The sequence below is a fragment of the Pygocentrus nattereri genome, chromosome 2 (assembly GCF_015220715.1).
Source record: "Pygocentrus nattereri isolate fPygNat1 chromosome 2, fPygNat1.pri, whole genome shotgun sequence".
NCBI classification, from domain to species: Eukaryota; Metazoa; Chordata; class Actinopteri; order Characiformes; family Serrasalmidae; genus Pygocentrus; species Pygocentrus nattereri.
Window position 1 is genome coordinate 20,524,256 of NC_051212.1, and position 26,340 is coordinate 20,550,595.

A 26,340-nucleotide genomic window follows, 5' to 3' on the forward strand; every position below is an offset into this window, starting at 1 on the left:
TAACCCATCCGTGAAGTGAAACACCACATACACACTAGTGAACACACACACACTAGGGGGCAGTGAGCACACTTGCCCGGAGCGGTGGGCAGCCCTATCCACGGCGCCCGGGGACCAGTTGGGGGTTAGGTGTCTTGCTCAAGGACACCTCAGTCATGGACTGTCAGCCCTGGGGATCGAACCGGCAACCTTCCCTAACCTCCAGCCCACGACTGCCCCCTAAGAGGAATGTTAAGGAAAATTCATTATTATTGGGCAGACCTCACTTTTAGCTGAGGTTATTCTGCTAAACCAAGAAATCCTTCTTTTTGAACCACGGCTGCTTTGAATGATTATAAGCAAAACTAACCTGCTTTGAGATCAGAATGATTTCTGCCAGGAGTCTTCTCTGCAGGCCTGAGCAGAGCTCCAGGGCCTGACCCACTCCGCATTAGCCCCTAACCCAGACATGAGCACACGCAGAGGGGAATGCGGACACTGCAGCTCACGTGGGCCTTCGCTTCACTTGTTGCAATTGTGCTGAGGGCACCACATTTAATTGTGTGTGACTGGGTGACAGCAGTCCACGAACGAGAGAGAGAGCAGGAGTGAGGGGAATTTTGCATTGACAAACTGCCGTGTTCATTAGGTGTTGGGCATTAGGTGTTGTTCATTGGGTGTTGTCTTGCAGTTAGCTTGTGTCATCTTAAAGGTTAATAAGGATGCTAATGTCACTGTGCCAATCAAATAGTGTAGAAAATGTTAGATTAATAGGAAACTTAGATATGTGGTTATTTTCTTAAATGGATCACTCAGTGGAATTGGTTTAAAGTCAGAGTTTAACACGTTTTGGACTTTTGACTTTGACTTTAGATAGAAAAAAAGCTTTGGCTTGGATGCTTAAAAATTCATATGTATATGTTGTACATCTCCTTGTTCAATGACTAAAATAGAGAAGAAGCATTCTCGATATTGATTCGTTAGCTGTGTTGACTTATGGTGCTCTTTCATTGCTCTCAGCAAAAAATGTTGATGGTGTTCCGTGCAGTTTAAAAACATGAAGCGAGTTGCGCAGGGTAAAGCAGTTCTTTTCATCTGTGGTGCTCTATAGACAGCGATGAAATGAAACAAGCTTGAGAGAGAATGAAAATGTGTCGTCTGAGCGCCTCCATAGTCATCCAGTCACATTAGATCTTAATCACATTTTAAAAGGCACCTTAGTCTTAATCACCGTAATATTTTTAAAGACCCATCAACAGGGTTTCAAATGTTCACAATTTTGTTTTAATAGTTAAGATATGCCATGGAAGACATGTTACTCAGTTCTATATTTCAGAAATGTATAAATAAATGTAGTGGTAGATAAATACCACATCTCTTTTTCTTAACCAGTCACTGAATGGTGAGTGAAAACATGTAAAATGGTGAACAAGCTGTCTAATGGTCATTTTAGAGATCTTATGATGGTTTGAGGCTAATGTTTGACAACTCAAGCTATCATGAAGCTCTCATGTCTGATTTTTTTAAATGAATCGCTAATGTTATATCTTTAAGCTGTAGCTAGTTAGTTAACAGCTGGACCATGCTCTGGAAATGTAGCTCCTGTTATTGTCATATATATGGGCACACTGTAGAGGAATTTCTCGCTTGTCTTATTGTGCACCACTCTTGTAGCATACAGTTGGGGAAAGCCTTGATGCTGGAGAGGAAGTATCTAATATATCATTTTTTTCTACAGTTAAGGTTGACTGTTAGCTATCGTGCTCTTGTAAATGAATTTAATTGTGTATAGCAGGGTCCTGCGGCAGGTGGTGAATGTAAATGGCAAGGAACGTCTAGCTGTGCTACAAACAACAGTGTAAACCTGTGCATAAAGCACCATTATCACGTTTAGAACAGCTTTAATAAGCTGCTTGCTGGGAATTTTGTCTGGTACTTGGAGCAGAAGAGCAGTCACTCGAGCACATGAGTAGCTTTACATTGCTAACTCTGATTGGTACTTTAAGAGATTCTGACTTTACCTGTGCCAGCAGGTCTCACCTGACTCGAACATTTCAAAAAATCTCTCAACAGAAAAGACCATCAGCATTTTCTCTGTCAGTTCCTTATAAAACACCTCAAAAACTACAGGTACAGAAGAAAGAAAGTCATGAAAATTAGTAGACTGGCTTTAATTGAAATGACATGTCGCTAGAAAGGGAATAACAGCAAAGCATAGTGTTTCCACTTTATTTCACTGTTGATGAGAAAACCAGTGAGAGCTCCCTCTTCTAGATGTTTGCAGATATAAACAATCCGCTTCCTAAAGCATTCTTCAAGCCTTACTAATCAAAAACAGATCTAACTTGGACTTTCATTAGATAGGCTAAACCATATCTAGAGTTGTTACACGGCACATTCTCTCAGACAGTTCAGAAATTCTGAATCATTAGGCCCTAGCCATTTCACATGGACTGACCCGTTTCCTTGACCTGAAATACTTCTTCACAGCTGGAGAAATGTTGATGTTGAAACCTGAGTATCTTCCCCTAAACAGATATTCCAGAACTCGTTTGATCCCTCAGTCAAGTGCTCCAGCACCGAAGTCGATCCAAATGCGTGTCCTTCCTGTCCCAACTCCTCTGAATAATGACTGCTGTAAAATATGTTCTGTCTAAACAAATCAAGATTTACTCCTCCTTCACTCAGACCTCCAGAAGATGCATGAGGAACCATGTTTGCAGTGAGAAAAGTGATCCAAAATTAGAGGCTTTAATACTAAAAACCACTGAACTTGGCTCAAAAGAAGCTGAATAGTGTAAATGTAATGAATAATCCTTCCCCACAGAAGCTGAGCAGGGCAGAAGCCACTTTGCCAAAGACTGACACAGTGTAGGTCTGAACTCTGCGACCTCTGAACACACTTCATGAAGCTTGTATATGAGAGTGAAACTCTAATGGATTCAGAAAGAAACAGAATTAGTGGGATGAAGAGTCTTTCCTCTATCTAATAACCTTGACCTTGAAAAATCTGATTCTGCACATTCACCCATTTGCAGGCAATCTGTGGCTGCACAAGTTCTCCAAGCCTGTATGTGTGTGTGAGATAATGGATCTGTGTTTTTCTGCTTTATGAGGCTGCCTGCTGCACCACATGTTTTATTCACATTGTTTCATAATCTCTCGCCTTTTTTCATCTTTCTTCTTTGCTCTCACACTCTCTGTATTTCTCTCTTTGCCTGTCTCTTTTGCTCCCTCTATCTTTCACACTCTTCCTCTCTCTAGATCTGTTTCCCTATCTCTGTCAAACTTCCTCTCCATCTGTTTTTTCTTTTTTCAGTTTCTTTCCATCTTTTTCCATTTCTGTCTTCTCCTTCTCTCTCTTTTTCCCTGTCTCTCTAACGTTCTTTTTCTTTGTCTCTCTCTAGATCACTCTATCTCCCTTCTCGTTCCCTCTCTTTCTCGCCATCTCTTTCTATCTCTTTCCGCCTCCTATTCCTCGTTTGCACTTTTTTGTATCTCTCTCTCTCTCTCTCTCTCTATCTATCTATCTATCTATCTATCTATCTATTATATATTCATGATGGTGTCAGTGTCTGTGTTGCTCTGTCTGACCACCCCTGTCCTTCTTTCTCTTCACCCTCTTTCATATTCTAGCTTCATCTATCTCAGTGATTTTCCTCCCTTTTTGATGAAGCAAAAAATTGGAAGACATGAAAGGAAACCATGGCAACGCTTTCTCTCTGCTTGTTTAAATGACTCTCTTGTTTTCTGTTCTGCGGATTCGGGGCAGTTCTGCGCGTGTTGGATTAGGGGCCGGAAAAAGCAATCACATTTCCATTCTCGTTTTGGTGGGGGTTGCTCATTTCAGCTGGGCCAGAGGAGCTTCCAGAGAGAAAGCGCAGCCCAGATACACACATCAAAGGGCCTCTGCCAGGCCCGTGGAAAATGGGGATTGGGGGAGGTGGGGGAGGATTTTGGGAGTGCTGCCATCCAAACACATGCCTGTCCTACTCTCCTGTCCTCCATGCACACAGCATCAGCCATTTAAAAGCAGCTTCATGAAAGACCACTTAAACATATGACTGCAGCTTCTTTACGACAGCTGGAAGATGGGTGGTGTGAATAGTGTTTCTAATAGAGGTGGGCAACATGCTGCATTATTGTTATTGTTAAGGTTGCTGACACTGGCACTTACACATAGTGTTGGACTGGCGATAGGAGTACTGATACCTATAACCAATACTGATATATAGTATATGGAATTTAACAACATGACAGCAGTGTATGGTGGAAAGATTTGTATTGATGTTACCAACATGCCTGTTTGCTGCTACGTAGATTGTCTCTGTTAAATTGTTCTGTAGTAATGCTGAATAAATGTTGTAGTATTCCAGTTGTAGCTGTTTGTTGTACAGTCTACACTAAGAAGCTAATAAATGATAGGTTTTTAGTCTATAGTCTTTGTAGACTTTAGGATCAGTGTGGGTTCACAGTATTTACAGCAATCTGTTACTTAGTTGGTGGAAAATGTAAACAAGGACTAATGTTATGACATATATGGCCATAAATATGGTGCAAGTAACCATATCGACCAAGGGGTCAATGTAAATAGTGTTAGTTACCCACATGTGTTTTATTAGGGCTGCCTGTGGTCTGTAAACGAAAGGTGAGCAGATTGGATCTTGGTTCTCAGTGGGAGGTTAAGAGCATTAGAGCCTCACACTATTTTAGACAGAGAAAGGGTGATCATTTATGTGGGTACACACACTTGTACACTTTCACATTAAACACTTAGGTTTAAGCACTATCCACAATATGACTTTTCATGCTTTTGAAACGGTAATGAATTGCCAAAAACCATAAACATGGCTCTGTCATCCCAAAGGAAAAGCTAATAGATATGCTTGAACAGGTTTAGCAGAGTAAATTGAAAATACACATAAACAAATACAGTCAAATTCATAAGTGCTTGGACAGTGACACTTTTTGTACATAGTCCCTCCATTTTTTATAGGCTCAGAAGTAATTGGACAAACGAAGATAATTATAAATACAGTGATTATTTTTAATACTTAGATGCAAATGCTGAAGTCTGGAACCCGTAGACATCACCAATGAGTTTCCTTCCCTGACCAGCTTTGGTAGACCATTACTGCCTTCGGTTTCTGCTTGTGTGTGGGTCTTTCTGCCTTCAGTTTAGTTTTCAGTAGGTGAAATGCATGCTTGACTGGGTTTGGGGTCCGGAGACTGACTCTGCCATTTAAGAACATTACATTTCTTTCCCTGAAGAAGCCCTTGGTTTGCTTTTGCGGTATGTTTTGCGTCATTATCCACTTGTACTGTGAAGTGCTGTCTTGTCAGTTTTGCAGTGTTTGACTGAATCTGAGCAGAAAGTATAGCAATATACACTTCAGAATTCATCCTGCTACTTCTGTGAGCAGCCACAACAACAATATACATCAGTCACCCAGTTCTATTTGCAGCCCACAACATAACACTGCCTCCACTATGTTTAACGGATATTGTGGCATGCTTTGGATCACAAGACCTTCCTTTCTTTCTCCATACTCTTCCCATCATTCTGGTACAAGACAGTCTTGGTTTCATCTGTCCAAAAATCTTGTTTCAGAATTTTGCAGACTTTTTTTTTTTTTTTAAGATATTTTCTAGCAAAAACATCTGCCCTTTCTGTTCTTCAGTGTTCCCAGTGGTTTACATCTCAATACCCTCTGTATTTACATTAATCAAGGCATCTCCTGATGGTAGACTTTAACAATTATACAGCAGACTTCTTAAGAATGTTCTGGACTTGATTAGTTGTGAAGGACTTTTTCTTCTTCATGCAAAGCATTCTGCGATCATCCACTTTAGTTTACTTCCATGGTCTTCCAGGTGTTTTGGTGTTGCTGAGATAGCAAATGTATTCCTTTTTTTTTAAAGAATGTACTAATTTATTTAAAGAAAAAAAATTGTTTTAAAAATGTTCATATTTTCAGCCAATATGCATATCAATATATCTATATCAATATAAATATAATTGTCTTCAACTGATGTTAATCTCCTGCTAGATGTATGCATGTAGCTTGATTATGGACGTGGCACAAACAGTTTTCAGTTCTCATAGCAACAGCCTGTTTGGTTGATGCACGTATCATTGGCATAAAATTTGTTCAGCAACAGAGTACATTTACATCTAAATTTAATATCAGAAAACTCACTGCCCACTGCTTTAAGATGTAAAAGTGCCGAAACATACCAAAGTTAGCTTAGCAAATAGCAGTTTCTAATGAGCTTTAATAGGCTTTAATCAGCTTCTCTGAACTCAGAACTTACAGGAGAAGGCAAAGGCTTTTAACGTAAGTTAATATAAAGACATTTTATTCCAAGCTATTTATTTATTTATTTTTATTCTAGATCACAGAATGTGAAGGGCAGTAGCTATACTTAGGTGATGAAATGAAATACCTGTTTATTTATTTATTTATTTGTGCAGTGACAGTTCATTTTATACACATGCAACGTAAGACTGAGGTAGTTGGACTGAGGAGAACATTGCCTTAGGAGCCGTGTCCAGTATTCAGGCATTGCTGTGCTTCACTGATACATGCCCAGTCTCTTACATGCAGAGCAAGTGACTTAACCATTGTGCTACAGATCCATTTACAAGCCACACACTGTCCTTAGAATCATTAGTAGTATCAATAGTGTAAATATCCTGTAAATGTGATGATTATTCTCACTCCTGGTGTTGTGTGTGTGAAATGTGTGAGGCAGTAGTAGCAACTGTCACAACAAACCTGCATCACTATAAGGAGCTTTTTAATGAATTAAATAAAAATAACTATGTAAAATGTATATTGAATTAAATATACAGTGGTAGGCCTATATGAAAGAAAAGAAAAGCTAAAGCTGTTTGGGAATTGTTAGTGCTTTAACCTATTTACCTTAAAGTGTTAAAAAATGTTTGCATTTGTGAAATAAGTATCTGTAGTAGCTATTAGTGTTAGATTATTTTTCTTTTTCTTTTTTTTATTTATTATTTTGCATAGGAATGAATGTGGTTTATGCAGCTCTTTTTTATTACAAAGCATATGAAAATGAGTCTGTACTTTACACACACCATGTTTAAAAGATGCTGGTCTACTCTGTGAAACATCTGCATTTTATTCATTTTATGCCATCTGTAACCCTACAGTGATAAATGTGATATATCTCTGTAATGGTGGTCTAGTCCCAATGTCTGTTTTATAAATGTTGCATTATTGGCATCAAAATTACTACCAGCACATATGTATATGACAAATATTGGATTTTGCCATTGGTGCATCAGTAATAGCCAGCATGTACCACAGTGCACTGTGCTCAGCATTATGAATTAGTCTCCCTCACTAATGCACTGATCAAACAGAAAAGGGATTTAGCTTACGGGGTGTGTGTGGGTGTGTGTGTGTGTGTGTGTGTGTGTGTGTGTGTGTGTGTGTGTGTGTGTGTGTGTGTGTGTGTGTGTGTGAGAGAGAAAAGAATGCTGCTTGGTTGTCACAGTGTGTGATTGAAATGTAAAGGGTGTTTTGCAGTTTGTATGGTTTCTTTTTATGTATGTATGCATGTCTGTCTGTCCATTTCCACATCCTACTCTCGTCCACTGCTCTTGCAGGGTGGGTTTTTCCTTGGTGTCGTTTCCATGGTGATGCTCTTCTTAGTGAGGGCGGCACACTTTTTCTTTTTCTTCCCTGTCTCAGTACAGTCCAGCTCTGGTGATGCACACACATACAAACCAGTGTATGAATTATTAACCCTTAAATGCAGGTTTCACCAGTTAATCACAGATACTTCGAGTCATCAGCAGTCCAGATAAACTGAATATAAATTGATCTACAGACTGCCCTGATATTGTACAACTGCCACATTGAAGTGTGAAGGCCATCTTGTTGTTTTATTTGTCTTTTATCTGAAGAAATGGATGAAGTGGCTTGCGTGACACAGCACTGCAACTGTATAGTGATATACTCTCATGCTGCACATACTCTAAGTGGAGCAGCCCATTTACTGAGGGTGTCGGCAGTCCTCCATTCCATGGTCTTTCTCTCTCTCTCTCTCTCTCTGTCTCTCCCTCTCTCTCATTATCACTGACTGATTTCAAATTTGATGCTAACAACACGTTTTTAAAAAGTTGGGACAGGGTAACAAAAGACTGAAGTTGTGTAATGCTTAAAAAAAAACACACCTGGTGTTTAATAGGTACCAGGTAACATGATTGGGTATAAAAAAGTATTTCCGAGAGGCTGAGTCTTTCAGAAGTAAAGGCGAGGAGGGGTTCACCACTCTGTAAAAGACTGCGCAGGCAAATTGTGCAACAATTCAAGAATAATATTTCTCAACATAAAATAGCAAAGAAGTGTTGCTTTTCATCATCTACGGTAATACTAACATTAAAAGATTCAGAGAATCTAGAAAAATCTCTGTATCCAAGGGAGATGGCGAAAAAAACTGTATTTGATGCCCGTGGTCTTTGGGCCCTCAGGTGGCACCGCATTAAAAACTGACACGATTCTGTACAGGTAGTCACTGCATGGGCTAAGGAACACTAATGAAAACCACTGTCTGTGAAAACAGTTTGTCACTTCATCCACAAATGGAAGTTACAATTTGAAACGCAAAGAAGATTATGCCCATTTAAAATGGACTGAGGGGAAGTGGAAAGGTGTCCTGTGGTCCAACAAATCAACATTTGAAATTCTTTTTTGAAAGGCTAAAGACCACTCCGCTTGTTGTCAGTGCACCGTTCAAAAGCCAGTATTCATGATGGTATAGGAGTGCATTAGTGTACATGTTTTGGCAACATATGCTGCCATCCAGACAATGTCTTTTTCAGGGAAGACCTTGCTTATTTTATCAAACCACATTCTGCATGTATTACAACAGCATTGCTCTGCATTAAAAGAGTCCGGGTGCTAAACTGATCTGCCTGCTGTCCAGACCTGCTACCCACTGATAACATTTTCTGCATTATAAAATTAAAAATCAGCTAAAATCCTATATGAAGTAAGAATGGGGGAAAAAATATCACTTTCAAAACTATAGCAGTCGATCTCCTCAGTTCCCAAACGCTTAGAGTGTTGTTAAAAGAAGAGGTGATGAAACGCAGTGGTAAACGTGTTATTGGCGTCAAATTCAAATTTCTCAGTTTCAACATTTGATATCTTGTCTTTGTAATATTTTCTTTTTAAAATATGGTTTACATGATTTGCTTATAATTGCATTCTATTTTTATTTACATTCTGCACAGCGTCCAAACTTTTTTGGAAATGGGATTGTATCTTTGACAGAAGAATTAATAAAAATGTATTACCAAAAAGTACATCTCTCATGTGAATGTGTACTGGTGGAATTCAGTATTGCTCAAAGTCAGTTGCAACTAACTTCTAAGACTGAATTTTGGAAATGTGGAAAAAATATCTCTGCAGATTTCTTTGAAAAACTGAAAGCAAGTCTTCTAAAAACAATGGAAGCTATAACAAAGCAAAGGGATGTACACAATACAGAAAGCTGCAGTTGTTTTTCTACTTCCTCTCTTTAGACTAAACAGATAAGAAACCTTGACTAATTGTAAGATGTAAGCTCTTCATCTCTACAGGTGAAGCATGTACATCTCCTCATTAAAACATGAGAATATGGCATTAGAGAGAAGCCAAACTGCTAATCAGACACTTTATTATTTTTGCATTTGATTATTGACACTTGACTATTTGACAGTTGGAAGGTTCTAACTCTTGCTATGTTTTAAGTAAACAAGTTTTCTTCAAGTCTTTTCCACGGTTAGGAAAATGCATCAAAATTATTGCATTAATTAATTAAATGCACTACAGATGTGGTAGATGGAGATTGAGGTGAGAGATGCGGGAGTGATTCTGTAAATAGAGAGGGCAGACAGGAGCCTCACTCATCAGCTACAGAGGCCGAGGAGTTTCTTTAGAGTAGCTTTGATGTCTTTTTTTGTAAATCAGACTTTCCATGATTAATTATAGAGCTTATCGCTCTCTGCATGATGGGCATAAACCACACACACACAAACACACAAGCCCTGGTGCTTTGTCTGCCTGAACTCAAGTGCTTTACCCCTCTCTCTCTCCCTTAGTCTCTCTCCATTTACCCTTCCTGGTGTTACGCTCTGCAGGGCGCTGATCTATTGGTACAGTCCAGCCAAATGCATCGGGGGATCAGGATCATGCTGATCTGTCCTCGCAGATAGGTGCTCGCTTGCTCAGCCTTGTTGCTTTATTTATTGAGCAATAGAGTGAAAAGAGGAAAGAGCAAGAGTAGGATTGAGACGAGAGAAATGAAGTGTAAATATTTTATCTCAAGAGTGACTGTGATTGTGCTTTCACAAAGGTGTGTGTGTGTGTGTGTGTGTGTGTGTGAGAGAGAGAGAGAGAGAGAGAGAGAGAGAGAGAGAGAGAGAGAGAGAGAGAGAGAGAAACCATCATTGTACATTAGGGTTCTGTGGGGACACAGTGAGGTCAGACCGATCACTTCTTATTAGCTTGACAAGCGTGTGTCTGTGTGTGTGTCTGTGTGTGTGTCTGTGTGTGTGTGTCTGTGTGTGTGTGTCTGTGTGTGTGTCTGTGTGTGTGTGCGCACATCAGTTCTCTTTTCTGACCTTGAATTTCTTTACCTGAATTCATTAGAATTTGTGAGGCACAGCCCATATCTAGCGTTAAAGGGCCTCAGAAATCTGCACTATCCTCCTTTTTAAGAGTTTGGTGTATAAATGCTGTTAACATTGTTTCATTGTTTTTGTGAAGTCACAAAAACCAACATATTTGCATGTAAGGTACAAAAGTGCTATGCACCCAAACACATTAAGTGTGTTTTTTGCATGTAATACACAGTTCTTCTTAACTTGGTGAATTTAACATATTGAAAAGAAGAATGTAAGTTGTGACCTGTGTATAAGCTGTGGCACATTTTATATTTTGGGTTTTTTTTTCTTCATTGCAAAGAACCTGGCAAATAAATAGAAATTGTGCACTAAAATCGCCTTAAAATCCTACATTAAGTTTTGTTCTCTGTAGAGGATATGCTATTTTCATTTAGAGAATCAACAAAATATGTAATTTGCCTGGGGGTGTTCAAACTGTTGCATTGGACTGTAATTGTAGTTTAAACTGCAGTCACAATATCAGTCGGAAAAAATGGAAATTCAATATTTTACCCTGAAGTATCTTGTAGCCAGTGCAGTTTGTATGAACAGGTCAGTGTGCTACTTCTCTTCTCTGGTGAAATTATACATAAACTATGCAACAGCACTTCCACTGAGGGGTTTTTTCTTTTTTTCCCTTTCCATTGTCCATCTGACACAGCGGGGCATTCCCGTATCTCATGAACGAGGCAGTGTATTCTGAATCTCGTCTGCTGTTTTTGTGCTCCTTTTGTGTCATTTTTTTTCAAAATTTGTGTTATAAGTAGCTGGAATACAATAGTATGAGTGTTTATATATGTATTGTGGTTAAATATGAGCCTTGCCTGGTCTGTATCTGTGAGAGTCCACTGGTGGTGGTGGTATTTGGTGTGAAAGGCCATGAGAGGTCTTTTCATTCTGGATTTGTGAGCTCAAACCAAAAGTGAAGCTGGCCACAGGACAGTGCTACAGCTTTGTGTGTAGTTCGTTGTAGAGGTAGAGAGCTTCTTTTCTAAAATCTCTCCTTCCTATGTCTATCATGACCTTTCTTTGGACAATGAATGCTTTGATGGGGACGTGTTAAACTAAGGGTCATGACTAGTGCTGGGTGTTATTTAATGTTTTCGGTACCAGTAGAGATGCCATGACTTTTCATACCAATTCTCTGTGTTTGAAGTAAAACAGTCCAGTTTTACAAAAATAAATTTAAATAACATTCTGTCTGTTCTTTTTCTTTCTTTCTTTCTTTCTTTCTTTCTATCTATCTATCTATCTATCTATCTATCTATCTATCTATCTATCTATCTATCTATCTATCTATCTATCTATCTATCTGCCTGTCTTTCTGCCTGTCTTTTTGCCTGTCTTCCTGCCATCCATCCTGCCTTCCTTCCTTTCTGCCTGCCTGCTTGTCTGCCATCCTGCCTGCCTTGCTTCCTTCCTGCCTGCCTTCATTCCTTCCTTCTTGCCTGTCTTGCTTCCTTCCTTCCTGCCTGCCTGCCTGGCTTCCTTCCTGCCTGCCTGCTTGTCTGCCATCCTGCCTGCCTTCCTTCCTGCCTGCCTGCTTGTCTGCCATCCTGCCTGCCTTCCTTCCTTCCTGCCTGCCTGCTTGTCTGCCATCCTGCCTGCCTTCCTTCCTTCCTGCCTGCCTTCTTGTCTGCCTTCCTGCCTGCCTTGCTTCCTTCCTTCCTGCCTGCCTTGCTTCCTTCCTGCCTTCCTTTAAGTCTTGGTTATCAAAGACTGTGTAGTTGGGCTGTTCAGGGAACCTGCTGTTGTTTGTACTTCTAAATGGTCAACAGATTGCTAAGGTTAAGAAGATGGTTAACAGTTAATCAGTATTCTCGGTTTTGTAACCAGCATTATTGGCTCACCGATGCTGATAAGACTGAATACTTAGGTTTTGTAATTTGGTGTCAAACAGCACAGAATGTTGTGATACTCAGTGCCATTGAATTAATTTGGTCAGTACCACAGAAGCGTTTGAATTCCAATACTCCTTCCAAGTCTTGACCCAAATGTGTAATCAATTCAGCGATTTCGTGAGCAGGAGAATCTCAGTGTTTCTGCATCCTTGGAGTTGGAGCAGCCACATTTGATCAATGCTGAGGGTTGCCCTAAAAAGTGAGGGTTTGTTGAAGTGAGCCTAGTTCTGTCAAATTGGCTGTATTGAGCGTTTCTGTGTGTGAAGCTGAGTGATTATGCCACACATTAACTCTTCGGTCACACATGGCTGGTAGAACTTGTCTTATTGAATTTATTGGTGGGGTGAATCACACATTTGGGTCAATTTTCACATTGTTGGCTTTCATTTCTTCAGTCATTTGTTCATGTGCATCCTTACATTCTTCAATGAGTATGAAGACATTCTTGTCTGTTATATAGAGAGATATAGATCTTCACACTTCTATATGAAGTTGCTGAGTAGATCTGACTCAGTGTAATGCTTTAGGTGCAGTATGATGAGAAACTGTTGGAGGGATGGTGTGGATTCCCATTTTTGTAAAGCTGCTTTGTGACAACATCAGTTGTAAAAAGCGCTATATAAATAAATTTGATTTGATTTGATTTGATTTGATTAGGGATACAGATCTTTGTCTGAAAATAAATTGACTATTGTATTTGCTTAATTCAATATTTTGGTATATTTTCCTCCAGTCCGGGAGGTGGACAGCACTGTGATCTCCTCGCTCCAGTACACCCCATTTAGACACTCACATATTAAGTTGATCATAAGTGAATCAGGTGTGATGTAGTCAGCTTCAGTTAGAGTGACATGCCGTCTTTTTGGCAGGCCCAGTTAGAATGTGCTAATGGCTTCTTGTGTGTCGTGTCAGGTAGAGTGTTACTGCAGTCACTTATTACTAGGGCTGCCCCGGCTAAGGAATTTTGTAGTCTATGAAATTGGATGTCATTTGCAGAGTTTATATTAGGGGTGGGGAAAACACTGACTGGACACTTCATTAAGTACATATACCTTGCATGCTCTTTGTCAAATTTAGCACTTACCATATAGGCGTACTTTGTAGTTCTACAGTTACAGATTGTAGTTCATCTGTTTCTCTGCATACTTTGTTAGCCCCTTTTCACCCTGTTCTTCACTGGTCTGGACCCACAGGACCATCACAGAGCAGGTATTATTTGAGTCCATAGTTGAAAAGCATTGATCAGTTACAAAGACAGCATAAATAATCCTGCTTAATTGGATTTAGGGCTGTGGTGACTGTGGTGACTGTGGCTCTGTCTAAAAGACAGGAGGCTGAGCTAGAGGTGACAGAGATGAAGATGCTGAGATTTTCGTTGGGAGTGACAAGGCTGGACAAGATTAGAAACGAGCAGATCAGAGGGACAGTGAAGGTGGAGCTGGCTGCTGAACAAAGCCTAAAAAGTCTTTGGACGTCTCCAATGTGGGGAATCTGAATTATTATGGATAAAAAGGTATTAGTAATATGTGGTTTTATCTCTGTCCCTCAAAATTAAAATGTGTGCTAGACTTGTAACATTTCCAGCACTCCTATCCAGCCTTGGGTCAATAATTGATATTATCAAATACAATTTAAATGAGTGCAAATTTTACAGATTATTTTTCGTTCTCCTCCATGTGCCAAGTGTTTTTTGTTAGTTTGATTGTGTATAGAGATTGCCCTTAATTATAAGCTATACAAACAAAACATTACCAACTAATTAACTACACACATACAAACATACAAAATTAGAATCTAGATTATCACGTAGTGTTAGTATATGAGATCTTCTCTCTGGTATTCTGTAGATAAATCATTTCTTTTTCATTTTCCTTGTTGTCCAAGCTTAGCACATCTTGCTAAAAACATACTGCTTGATTGATATTAATGAAGACATTGTTTCTCAGAGTGAGTTCTGGAATGCCACTGCCCTGCACATTTTAGAGCTTCCCTCGCAGACAACACACCTGATTCAACTAATGAACTAATTAATTACCCTTCCAGATGTGAACTGGGAACGCTAGAGCATGGAAAACACTACAGTATGAATGAATGGGATCAGGACTGACAACCACTGATTTAACACTTATGTTTCTGCTGTTTGAGTTTCAGAACTGAGACAGTTAGAACTGACAGTCATAAACATAGTACAGAAGTACTAAAATAAACCTTAAATGTAAACACATTATAAAGAATGAACTTAAATATGATATTTTTCTGCAATTTTTAGTGCACAACTTCCATTTATGTGCAGAGTTTAATATATTTTATGCTGTTGCCTTTTTACATTTTTGCTTACTAAATTTTTAAAGTATGATATAATTAATAACTTAATAAACTCAATTTAAGTAAATCCTAATTTGTTTATAAGGGTAGTTTTTTTGTAAAAGTATACTAAATGTTCATATTGATCAGGCCCAAGGAGTGCTGCGTCTGTGTGGGTGCAGTGTTTGGTATATGTGTGCTTGTGGCCAGTGGCTCATTAGATCTCTGTTATGTGTTGTCTGCTGTGGTGTGAAACAGCTTGAGATGTGAATTGGCCCCAGGGGAAATCACACATGCGCACATGTGCAAACCAAGCTCACCAGTGAAACAGCTCAGTGAGCACGGCAGAGCAGAGACACTAGCTTTAATGTGGTGCTCTTTATGCTGCCATTATCCCTCATCAAAATTGTCCAGGCCGCGGCGCTCTCGCTGTGTTTAGAGTGGATGTGTGAGTGACAGCTCAGTGCTCATGTTTTTTCACATTGCGGTGTCTGCTGCTGTTCTGTTCCTGTGCTCATGTTGCTCAGGGTTTGGTTCTGGCTTCCCTGGAGAATGTTCCTTTTGCTTCTTTTCATAGATCATGACACCCTCTTTAACTTGTTATGCTGCCATTGTTTAAAAAACATTTGATTCAAAAGTACTGGCTGAATTTGCATTCATTATTTGAAAATGAACCTCTTTGTTTTAATCCTGTCTAAGTGCAATTACAGAATTAAACCTCTAGCTGTTGTGGATGAGATTTATCATTTCTAATTGAATGGAATGTCCTTATTCAGCCATTAGGAGGCAAAATGTGCAGAGGTAAACATACTGATTCAAGTTGAAATTTCTGCTCTGCGGTTCTTCCAAGTTGGAGCTGTTTTAATAACAACTTTTCCATTGGACATTCAGAAGTAAAAACTGACCCAACAGGAACTGCTGTTTTATGTTGTTCATCATACTGAAGGGTCCAGTTTTTATGTTTGTTTGTTTATTTATTTTTTTGTACCTTTTTAAGATGGGCACCAACAGGATGTAAAGGTACTCAAGGGTGCTTGTCCATCCATCCATCCATTATCTTCCGCTTCTCTGGGGTTCGGGTCGTGGGGGCAGCATCCTGAGCAATTAGGCCCAGACCTCCCTTTCCCCAGCCACTTCCACTAGCTCCCTGGGGGGGGATTCCGAGGCGCTCCCAGGCCAGCTGGGTGATATAGTCACACCAGCATGTCCTGGGTCTTCTCTGGGGTCTCCTCCCGGGTGGACTTGCCTGTGACACCTCCCGAGGGGGGCGTCCAGGAGATTCTCACCCTATCTCTAAGGGAGAGTCCAGACACCCTGCGGAGGAAACTCATTTTGGCCGCTTGTATTCAGTTCTTGTTCTTTCAGTCACTACCCAAAGCTCATGACCATAGGTGAGGGTTAGTTATGTTTATGCCAGAACAAGTAATTTTGCTCGTATTGTCACATTCAGCAGAGAAAAAACTAAGTTAAGTTTACACATGATCCAGTTCAAGTGTAGACATAGGGCAGCCAGGGAAGTCAACTAATTAGCCAAATTAGATGGTTTATAGTGCTATAAATGGCTAAAAAGTCTTTAATTAAGTTAAATTATTTGCGGTTATTCAGACTGGTCAGGTGGACTAGATCTAGAACTAGAATTGCAAGTTTCATTGGTTCCTGTTTCAGTTAGTTCTGTTTTAAATATTTAGGGGAAACTCATAAATGTCTCTTCAGTAAAGACTTGTTGGTGAAATGCTGTAAATTTGTCAGTTATCAATGATTGCCACTTAAACCTCTCCTCTCTCTGTCTCTGCAGCAATTGTGAGCCATGCCACTGGTAAAGAGGAGTATTGAGCCCAGACACCTGTGTAGGGGAGCTCTGCCTGATGGAGTCACCAGTGAGCTTGAATGTGTCACCAACAGCACCCTGGCTGCCATCATCAAACAGCTTGGCAGCCTCAGTAAGTCTGTTTGTGTCCATGCAGTCCAAATTTTGACCTCTGTCTGTATGATCTTTCATCCGTCTATGTATCTGTCCATTCGTCTACTTTTGAGAACGTTGTCTGTATAAAAACAAAGACTTCCACCTACTGTAGTTTAACAGGAAGTGGCCATCTGACTTGCATACAAAATAGCCAGGGCCGTTGTTTTTGTGTAACATATAAAGGCAATTTTCAAAACGGGGCTGCAGCAATTACATACCTGGTAAATTGGTAAATAGCACACCTGGAAGTGGAACAAATTAAAAAGATATGATGCCTTAAACCTTTCCACTTTTAATTAAAAAAAAAATCCAATTACTATTTCTTTACCAAAAGATTCTTCACTGTGCGCAGAACCACAAAACTGTTTCCTATTGAACAGATTAAAAACGATGCTCAGAAATGTGTTGACGTGGGCATGCAGTCTGAGTGCAACTAACAAAATCCTAGTAGTTCTAGCCAGCTCAACATACAATGGATATCAGACACTCTGAACCTCCTTGGGCCAGCCTGCTGAGACTGATACTTGGGGCAGGGTGGCTTCTACCATTTTGTTGCATCATGACAGAAGAAATAGCTTGATGCAGAGACAGACGTTTCTCTGTTTTCAGAATGGTCCACTTGTTAAATCATTCACTTTTTGCTGTTATGTAAGCAGAAAATGACTAGGGAATAAGCTTGGAATGATTTGAAAGATTTATTGCTGTGAATTGGTACAATGCTTTTAAATGGATCAATGTAGTGAATTATCTCTTTATTAAAATTCTAAATGGATAATATGAAAACGAAAGGAACCAAGAAGGTATAGAAGTTCTTATTCTCCTCACTTGTCATTCCTTTTCTGTTGAGATGGAATGGGGGGTGCTGCTCTGCACTTATTGTTGGTTGCTGTCCCTTTGCAGGTCGTCATGCAGAGGACATTTTTGGAGAGCTGTTTAAAGAAGCCAACAGCTTCTACCTGCGAATGAACCACCTGCAGGAGCGTGTTGACCTGCTGGCTGTCAAAGTCACCCAGCTGGACTCCACTGTGGAGGAAGGTAAGAGCTGCTATTATTGATCTTGACCTTCTCAGAGTTCCTCTGATGGTCTTAAGGCTTCATCATGATATTCATGTTATCAGGCTGTTTGAGAGAGAGAGAGTGTGTGTGTGTGTGTTCTCCTTTGAGCTCTGTCCTCTATTAAAACCTCCTTTGAGAGTATAGTTAGCAACATGGCCTAGCTCTTTTACTGCAGGAGAGATGGAGAAAGAATGTCTCATAGACAGAAATAACTTTCCTTCTTACACTCGTGCTCTCTTGCTCTTTCTCTTCGCTCTAGTTCTACCACAGTGTTTCACGTTCCTCATTCAGGGCAACACCATCTCAGTGTCTCTGAGGGTGCATTGTTATCCTCCTCCAATTCAGTCTTCTCTGTATATGTAATGATGTCCCAGTTTCTCACCAAGGGAGAGGAAACTGATCTAAAGCACAGATAAGCATGGGTTGAAAGTTTACATTGACAATTACGTATTGATAATTACGTTGTTCTTGAGTCAACTTCTTTAGTGGTGTGTGCATTATGACAAATTTTTATATTCGACCATCCATAAGAGTTCATAAATAAATATCCAGTTAACCACCTTGAAGGAGAAATTGCTTGACATTAATCTTGAGCTGTGGCTTACCTTTTTAGGTGACAGCACTGGTGTTGCATACAAATTTGCGTCATGTGGCGGAATAGATTTCAAAACGTTTCATTATTAAAAATAATAATCAAAAAAGTTGATTTTGGTGTCAGATGAAAATAACATTTAGCTAGAACTGTGTACATGTGTTTAATAGTAGCAAAGTACACTGCTCAAAAAAATAAAGGGAACACTTAAACAACACAATATAACTCCAAGAAAATCAAACTTCTGTGAAATCAAACTGTCCACTTAGGAAGCAACACTGATTGACAATCATCCTGCAACATCCTTCAGCATGACCGGTTTGGCAGTGGGTCAGTAATGGTGTGGGGTGGCATTTCTTTGCAGGGCCGCACAGCCCTCCATGTGCTCGCCAGAGGTAGCCTGACTGCCATTAGGTACCAAGATGAGATCCTCAGACCCCTTGTGAGACCATATGCTGGTGCGGTTGGCCCTGGGTTCCTCCTAATGCAGGACAATGCTAGACCTCATGTGGCTGAAGTGTGTCAGCAGTTCCTGCAAGATGAAGGCATTGAAGCTATGGACTGGTCCGCCCGTTTCCCAGACCTGAATCCGATTGAGCACATTTGGGACATCATGTCTCGCTCCATCCACCAACAGAACCAGCGCTGTGACCAGAAGGTCGCCGGGTCGATCCCCTTGGCTGACAGTCTATGACTGAAGTGCCCTTGAGCAAGGCACCTAACCCCCAATTGCTCCCTGGTCGCCGTGGATAGGGCTGCCCACTGCTCCGGGCAAGTGTGCTCACTGCCCCCTAGTGTATGCTTTCACTAGTGTGCATGTATGGGGTGTTTCACTGCATTGATGGATTAAATGCAGAGGTCTAATTTCACAGTGTGCAAACACAGTTGACAAATGGTTGTAAATTCAATTCAATTAATTGTGTAAATTGTTGCATAATTAGTTAAATTAAATAATATCATTAAAAAATTAGAGCAAAATTAAGGTAATGGCTTCAGATTTCAGTGTGACTGAAGACCCCTGAAGATGAGTGGAGTGACTTGTCTAGTACAGTGATCTTCAGTGCCCCTCTGGTAACTTATATAAAGCAAATCACACCACTGATCTCAACAAAGCCCCTGTGATCTTAGTGTGTTTGATGCTACTCAGTAGAAAGATGTTTATCACTCAAACATTCTGATTAGATTACTTGCAATAAAGTGGAACAGATTTAACATGCAGATATAAAAAATGTCTCAAGTGACAGAGACTGTATATACCTCAGGAGAAGTAGTAGAGAATTAACAGCACTATTCCCCCCAGTGAATCTTCAGCACATTGGAGAAACACTAATGTGTCCATGTAACCCTGGCCCCTTGCCTGGAGTGGACTGCCCTGTGGGAAAAAGACACCTCCCCACCCACGCTCTTAATGCCTCTACTGATGAAGGCCCGCAGGGAATCCATTATGTTTGTGTATTGGGTGTGTGTGTCTGACCTGATGATGACCCTTTCTTGTGTAAATGTGTAAAACTGCAGTTTACAGTGCAGAGGGGAGAGCTTCAGAGAAACAGGGTGGGGAAGAGAGGAAAACTCAAACAAAGGAAAAATGGCCCCTGAATATTGATAAACCAGATGTGTGTGTGTGTGTGTGTGTGTGTGTGTCATCAGGAGGAACAAAATGTGTGATTTATAAAAGCTCCATGCCATGTTTCATTGTTTAAAAGAGAGGTGTTACTAGGATGTCATCTTTGGGTGGGCATTAGAATTATTTGGGTGGGCAGCAACGTTGCTCCTCCTAAACATGGTATATAAACAAGGACAGTTAAATTTTGAGAGGGGTTGGACAAATGGAATACTGCATCGGATTTTTGTAGGGTGTCTGGGGCCTGTTTTGAATGAGACACCAATCCATGCTGTACCAATCCTAGCTGGCTAAATAAAACAGTTTGTGTTAGCCTTCTGTAAAATTACTTTATACCTAGCCAAGAAGCCGACTGCAGCGACTAGAAACAAATCGGCTATAGCTAGCTGACTGATGACTAAGCCAGCGGCTACCAAGTGAGCTGGTAACACGTAGCTGGCAAAATGTAACAACTATACATAACTAATAATATAACTTATAAAAACCAGAGAAAAGGTATACTGAAAATGTTTACATAATGGTAATTTGAAAAAGTTAAGATTTCTTTGGGGATGCACTGCATATTCCTATCTGGCTTGAATGGATTAAAAATGTTGTAGACCAAAATATTTTTTCTCAAAATGACCATAAAAGTGTCTGTCATCAGACAGCATATTCACAACCGTTTTATGTGATAACGTCCTGTGATGTTTTTCTTGTTGAATTGCAATATCTTAACATGTTAATAGCTTATGTAGTACATAAACATTGATACAGTTTCTCAGTCCATACCATCCATATATAGAAAGTACACTGCAACAGGCCATATTGAATGAATTGTTTTTGTGATGTCACAAAAATCAGCACATTTATACATTGTTATTCACATCTGTTTTGCCCCACCTATTCACACTGAAGCTATAAAGTGTTTCAGCCAGGACTGCTGTTTGAATTAGAACAAAAGATTATTTGTTTATTTCTAAAGTATAAAGTGAGGTTGAGAATTTGTCATGCAATTAAGACTATTTTTGGTGTATAAAACCATACAGGGAAAATATACAAGAAACAAATACAGGAACAATGTAGGTTATAGGCCCTTAAAATAGAAAAGCTGTTTGAAGCTTGCTGTTTAAAAACCACAAAAACTGAAGGGACAGAATGAGGATGACTACCCTACATTTTATCCCTTTGTTGTGATGTAATGTCATAAGCAGTTGTTTCAGGTGTTTAAACCAGCTTTTGGGGCAAATAATTTAGTTTTAGTATGAAACTGTCAAATCATTGTTTATGCAACACCTGCTCTCGAAACCACGAGGGACAAGTTGATGAAGATGGTGCTGAGTGGTGGAGAAATACACCACAAATATAGTAAATTAGTAAGCAGGTACTATAAGCAGGTACTACAGTGACATCTGTTCCTGGAAACCAGGACTGTCTCTAAGCTTGGGCTGTTTCTGTGACGTCTTTTTTTTTTTTTTTTTTTTTTTTTTTAGAAAAAAAGAATTTGTTAGAAATGGTGTCTAAGATTGACCCACATTAAGACTGTCTGCATAGTGCTGATTTTCCCTTCTGTGTGCAAAATGCCATCCTACTTAATCTTTAATGCTCAGTCAGGCAGTACGGTGGCCCTTAAGGCCTAATCAGAGCAGTGATACGATGCAGCTAATCTGTGACAGCTCCAGTTAGAGATTAAATGAGACGGTCACATACTCCTTAAATCAAAGCCTGCAGTGTAAAGCAGCAGCAGACCACGCCTCCCTCTGTGACAGACGGACCTCTGAGACACTTCTAATGAAGAGCAGCTCCTAAATAATGAACAAGTGATTGCATGCATGGCATCTCCATTGGCCTGGCTTTAAATTATTACTCAGGCTACGTTTGTAGGAAAATATATTTATATAGCAATTATACATGTCCAGAAGAGCTATGATAGCCACACAGAGCGGACTCTTCTCATAGAGAGCATGGTTAAGATACAATACAGGCCAAAAGAATAGAAGCCAAAAAAAAAATTTTAATTACATTTTAAGTCCATTTGTAAGCAACCAGCACAACATAGCTTGCTTTCTAGCATCTAGTTTAAATTAACCACAGAAGTACATGAGCCATCTGAAATTTATTGTGCGGTAGGATGGCCAGAAGAATCAGTACATAATGTTAAACATGTCAATGTTAATATATTTAATATGATTATTCATATTAATTATGAATATGATCATTTTCATTTTACTTTTTAGTATGTAAAGCATGAAGACTTTAGAACTAGCAGTCTAGACCAGCGTCTGCCCTGACCAGCGCATGAGAGTGAATGGATTATTTGTGAAGTGTTAGGTTTTGACATTTTAGTGTAGGACCTATTCATTTACTACATTAAATCCAACTAAACAAAACTAATTATGCTCCGTTTGTAATGAAACATGCAATTGTTCAGAGTTCTGACAATGTCCACGATATGCTTAGAAAAGCGTAGTGTGACATTATTTATCAATACTGTGATAAATAGAGATATAGGCACTCCATTGAAAGAATGCATGGCATCCTGACTTTAAAATGTATTTAAACTTATGTTTGAAGCATTAATAGGCTAGTAAATACGATATCCTTGTATGTTTGCTGACACATATAGCACTTAGCTTTTGCTACAGCACTGTCTTGATTGTTGTCTATTCCTACACATCACGGACCCTACCTGTCAAAGTAGTTGCAGCACTAGTTCTTGGCTGTGCTAAGTTACTCAAATCTAGCTTTTGAGACTGTTTTGTACACTAGTGCCAACATGTAGTCAAACCCTTTTTTCTGTATAAGTTACTGTGCATTATTTCTTGAAAGTATGAAAGTTGCAGGATGAAAACTTACCTGTATCGGTTTCTAATTTGGGCTTTAAGTGTACATTAAATATATGCCCTGTGTCTGTTATTTTTTTCTGTTCCGTTTGTTCTCATGTCCAGATTAATATTGTGCTGAGTGAACAAGCAGTAGGTCTTATAGAGTTGATGCGTGCAATGCAGTTTACAGATTCTACTCAGATTCTACTGTCTATGTGTGTATGAGAGAGAGAGAGAGAGAGAGAGAGAGAGAGAGAGAATGTGAGAATGGCCATCTGTCAGGTCCTGGGTAGCTCTCTGTTCATCCTCCTTAGGCTCCAGTGGAAAATCCCTTTGCTTTAAAGAGCCTTAAGCTGGATTTTCCCTGGTATTTACCTAGCTCTGCCATATCTACTCTGCAGAGAGGCTGTCCAGCAAACTGACCAGAGAGCTTCTCCTGCTATAATCTTAACCTTAACTAATGACCTGAAAAAACTCACAGCTGACTTAAAAATCAGTCTCTGTGGCCCAGCGGTCTTACTCTGGCAATGTGAGGGGTCTCTGCTTTGCATCAGCTGTCAGCTGTGCTGTTATAAACATGATTAAGAGCATGATAGGAGAATGCCTGATGAGATGAATGGAGTTAGTGAGGGATCTAAGAGAAGCACAGTTATTTCCCCTTAAGTATATACCTAATTATCTCCTCTAAGTTAGTTATTGCTACTCCTATGTTTTCACCCCTATTGCAGTATAGCTACCAGCTTATGAAGATAAGGGCTTACACAAGCTTCCTCTGTGACCTGTTTTAGCCAACTGCTGCACTTTCTGTGCTGCCCAGTATATATGACCTAGCAGATGCCCACAGTTGGCTCGTGTTGCTCTGCATTGAAAGGGACAGAGGAGCTAAGCCTTTCCCACCCAGTGAGAGTAGAGATAATTGCTTTGGTCACAGAAGCCTGAAGACTGACCTTGTCAGTCTGACCAGGAGACTAAGCACTCATGGTCTGCGTCCAAAAAACGTTTCCTCGTTCGCCCCTACAACTGCTCCTCTCATACCCTTAGAAGAATGTAAAGGAGTGGAAGGAGCAAGCAATAACAAAGAAACAGGACAGACATTTCCTCGTCATCAGATTTGACATTGATATTGAGGAATTCAGTCCGTGACTTTGAAGCATGCTTCTAATTATCCCAGTGGCTGATCGTAGTTTCTCGTTTCCATTGGTCACTTAGCTTTGGGCTGAAAATTTATATTATTGAATATCACTTATTTATAAATGTACCCATAGTATTCATTTATTGTGGGTTCCTTACTTATGACCACTTTACTCTTGATAACCCATTCCCTTTGCAATCATTGTACTGTATGAATACTGAAAAATGTATATGATAAAGATTTTAAAATCTACAATACCCTGTGAACAGAACACACCAGCTAATGAACTCCATATATATTTTTAATTAAAAGTTTAAAATGTAGGTTTTCAGTCTGGCAGAGAATGCTGGAGAGCATTAAAATATAACTAAGAAACTACAGTACCGGTAGATAGTAAAAAGGCTCCATTCCATCCATACAAACACAGAAAACCACTGGATATTAACAGTGTTGCATGTCCTCTGTGCAGGATTGTTTTAAGATGGTTACACAGAAATCAGTTACCTGTTCATGACTTTGGCATTAAAAATTGAACTTGGACTCCAGAGATATGACTCCAGAGAAATGTCTGTCCTGTTTCTTTAATGCTTGCTCCTTCTACTCCTTTACATTCTTGTAAGCATGATATTTTCTGTGGTGTACCACAAGGCTCCGTACTAGGTCCACTTCTGTTTTCTTTGTAAATGCTGCCACTTGATCAGATTATTGAGAAGCATGATATCAGTTTTCATGGTTATGCAGATGATACACAACTATAGCTCTAGATGATGTTACTACAGTAGACAAGCTGGCAATATGTCTGTCCTGCATTGTTAGCTGTATATATAGCAATTTGTTAAGACTTAATGATGACAAAACAGAAATAATTATAATTGGTAGTGAAGCAAAGAGGAAAAAGGTGTATGAACGACTTGGAAATCTGGCTCTACTAATAAAAACTGAAGTTCTGTGTGTATCTCTAGACTCTGATTTAACTTTTAAACCACATATTAATAATATTGCCAGAAGAGGTTTTTATCATTTAAGGAACATAGCACAAATTCAACGTCATCTCTGTCTGCAAGATGCTGAGAAATAGATTCATGCTTTTGTTTTTTTCTAAACTCAATTACTATAATGCTTGTTTGTACTTGTAGGAAGACCTATGAACAAACTGCAACTTGTGCAAAATGCAGCAGCAAGAATATTAACATGGATATGGAAATCAACATAATGTAAAACCAGTTTTAGCACCACTTTACTGGCTGCCCTTTTTTTTAAAATCGAATCTAAAATTTTACTTCTAGTTTTAAAATCTTTTAATGGTTTAGCATCTTCATACATCTCTGAGTGCCTGATGGATTACGTTTTAGGATCATCTCTGTTGCATTCTCTGTATTCCACATATGAAACTTACAAATAACAGAGAGGCAGCGTTTTGTTTTAATGCACAAAAGATCTGATACAAGTTACTAATAAACATCAGGCTCTTACTGTCAGTGTTTAAAAAAAACAGTTAAAAACATATTTCTTTACTTTAGCTTTTAACAGCTTTTTACTGTTTTCACTAGAATATTACTCCTTGTTAGTTGTATCTTTATTATATTTTTATTTATAATTTTATCTTGTGCTTTTTAATTGGACTTATACCTTTTCTACTATTACTTTTATGTGTTGCTTTTTTTTGGTTGATTTTTAATTTTGATTGTTTTTTCTCATCTTTCTCTGTTGTTTTTACTTTGTGTTATGAAGCACACTGAGCTGCATTTTTAATGTATGAAAGGTGATATATAAATAAAAATGATTATTATTGTCTCTCTCCAGTTTCTCTGCAGGACATAAACATGAGGAAGGCATTCAAGAGCTCCACCACTCAGGATCAGCAGGTGGTGTCCCGGACCTCCATCCCCAACCCTGTTATGGAGATTTACCATCATGGAGACAAACCTCCTCCACTCAATATCCTCAGTCCATACAGGTCAGACCTTCACCTTGATTTGCCTTTTTACTATAAAAATTCACTATATGTAGTTTGTAATTTTCACTTATTGGTGAAGATCAACATAGTGATGCAGTAGCTGGGAGAGATGATAAAGGGAGGTAAGAGAGTGATGGATGGTGTCAGTGAAGTGGTGTTAGAAGAGTGTGCGGTAAATGCAGTGTTATGTAGCTATTTTGTAGCTGTTCACTCTACACTGCCTTTGAAATGTCCAGAGGAGGTGAGTGAGTGGGTGAGTGGGTAAGTGAGAAAGAGAAAAAGAGAGAAAGAAAAAGAAATGTTTAGCATATTCTGTTTCTGTCAGCTTGGAACAAATAAGACACAGAAAG

General features: G+C 39.4%; 1 protein-coding gene across 2 annotated transcripts in view; it reads left to right on the forward strand.

Annotated features, from left to right (window-relative positions):
* Window positions 1–26,340, forward strand: part of zgc:109889 (uncharacterized protein LOC553542 homolog) — a 44,434-nt gene that overhangs the window by 8,108 nt on the left and 9,986 nt on the right. For both annotated transcript variants that reach the window (XM_017710279.2, XM_017710280.2), the window contains exons 2-4: window positions 16,661–16,805; window positions 17,729–17,863; window positions 25,837–25,990. In XM_017710279.2, the coding sequence (XP_017565768.1) occupies window positions 16,673–16,805; window positions 17,729–17,863; window positions 25,837–25,990 (422 nt within the window). In that variant the 5' untranslated portion in view covers window positions 16,661–16,672. The remainder of the gene's footprint in view (window positions 1–16,660; window positions 16,806–17,728; window positions 17,864–25,836; window positions 25,991–26,340) is intronic.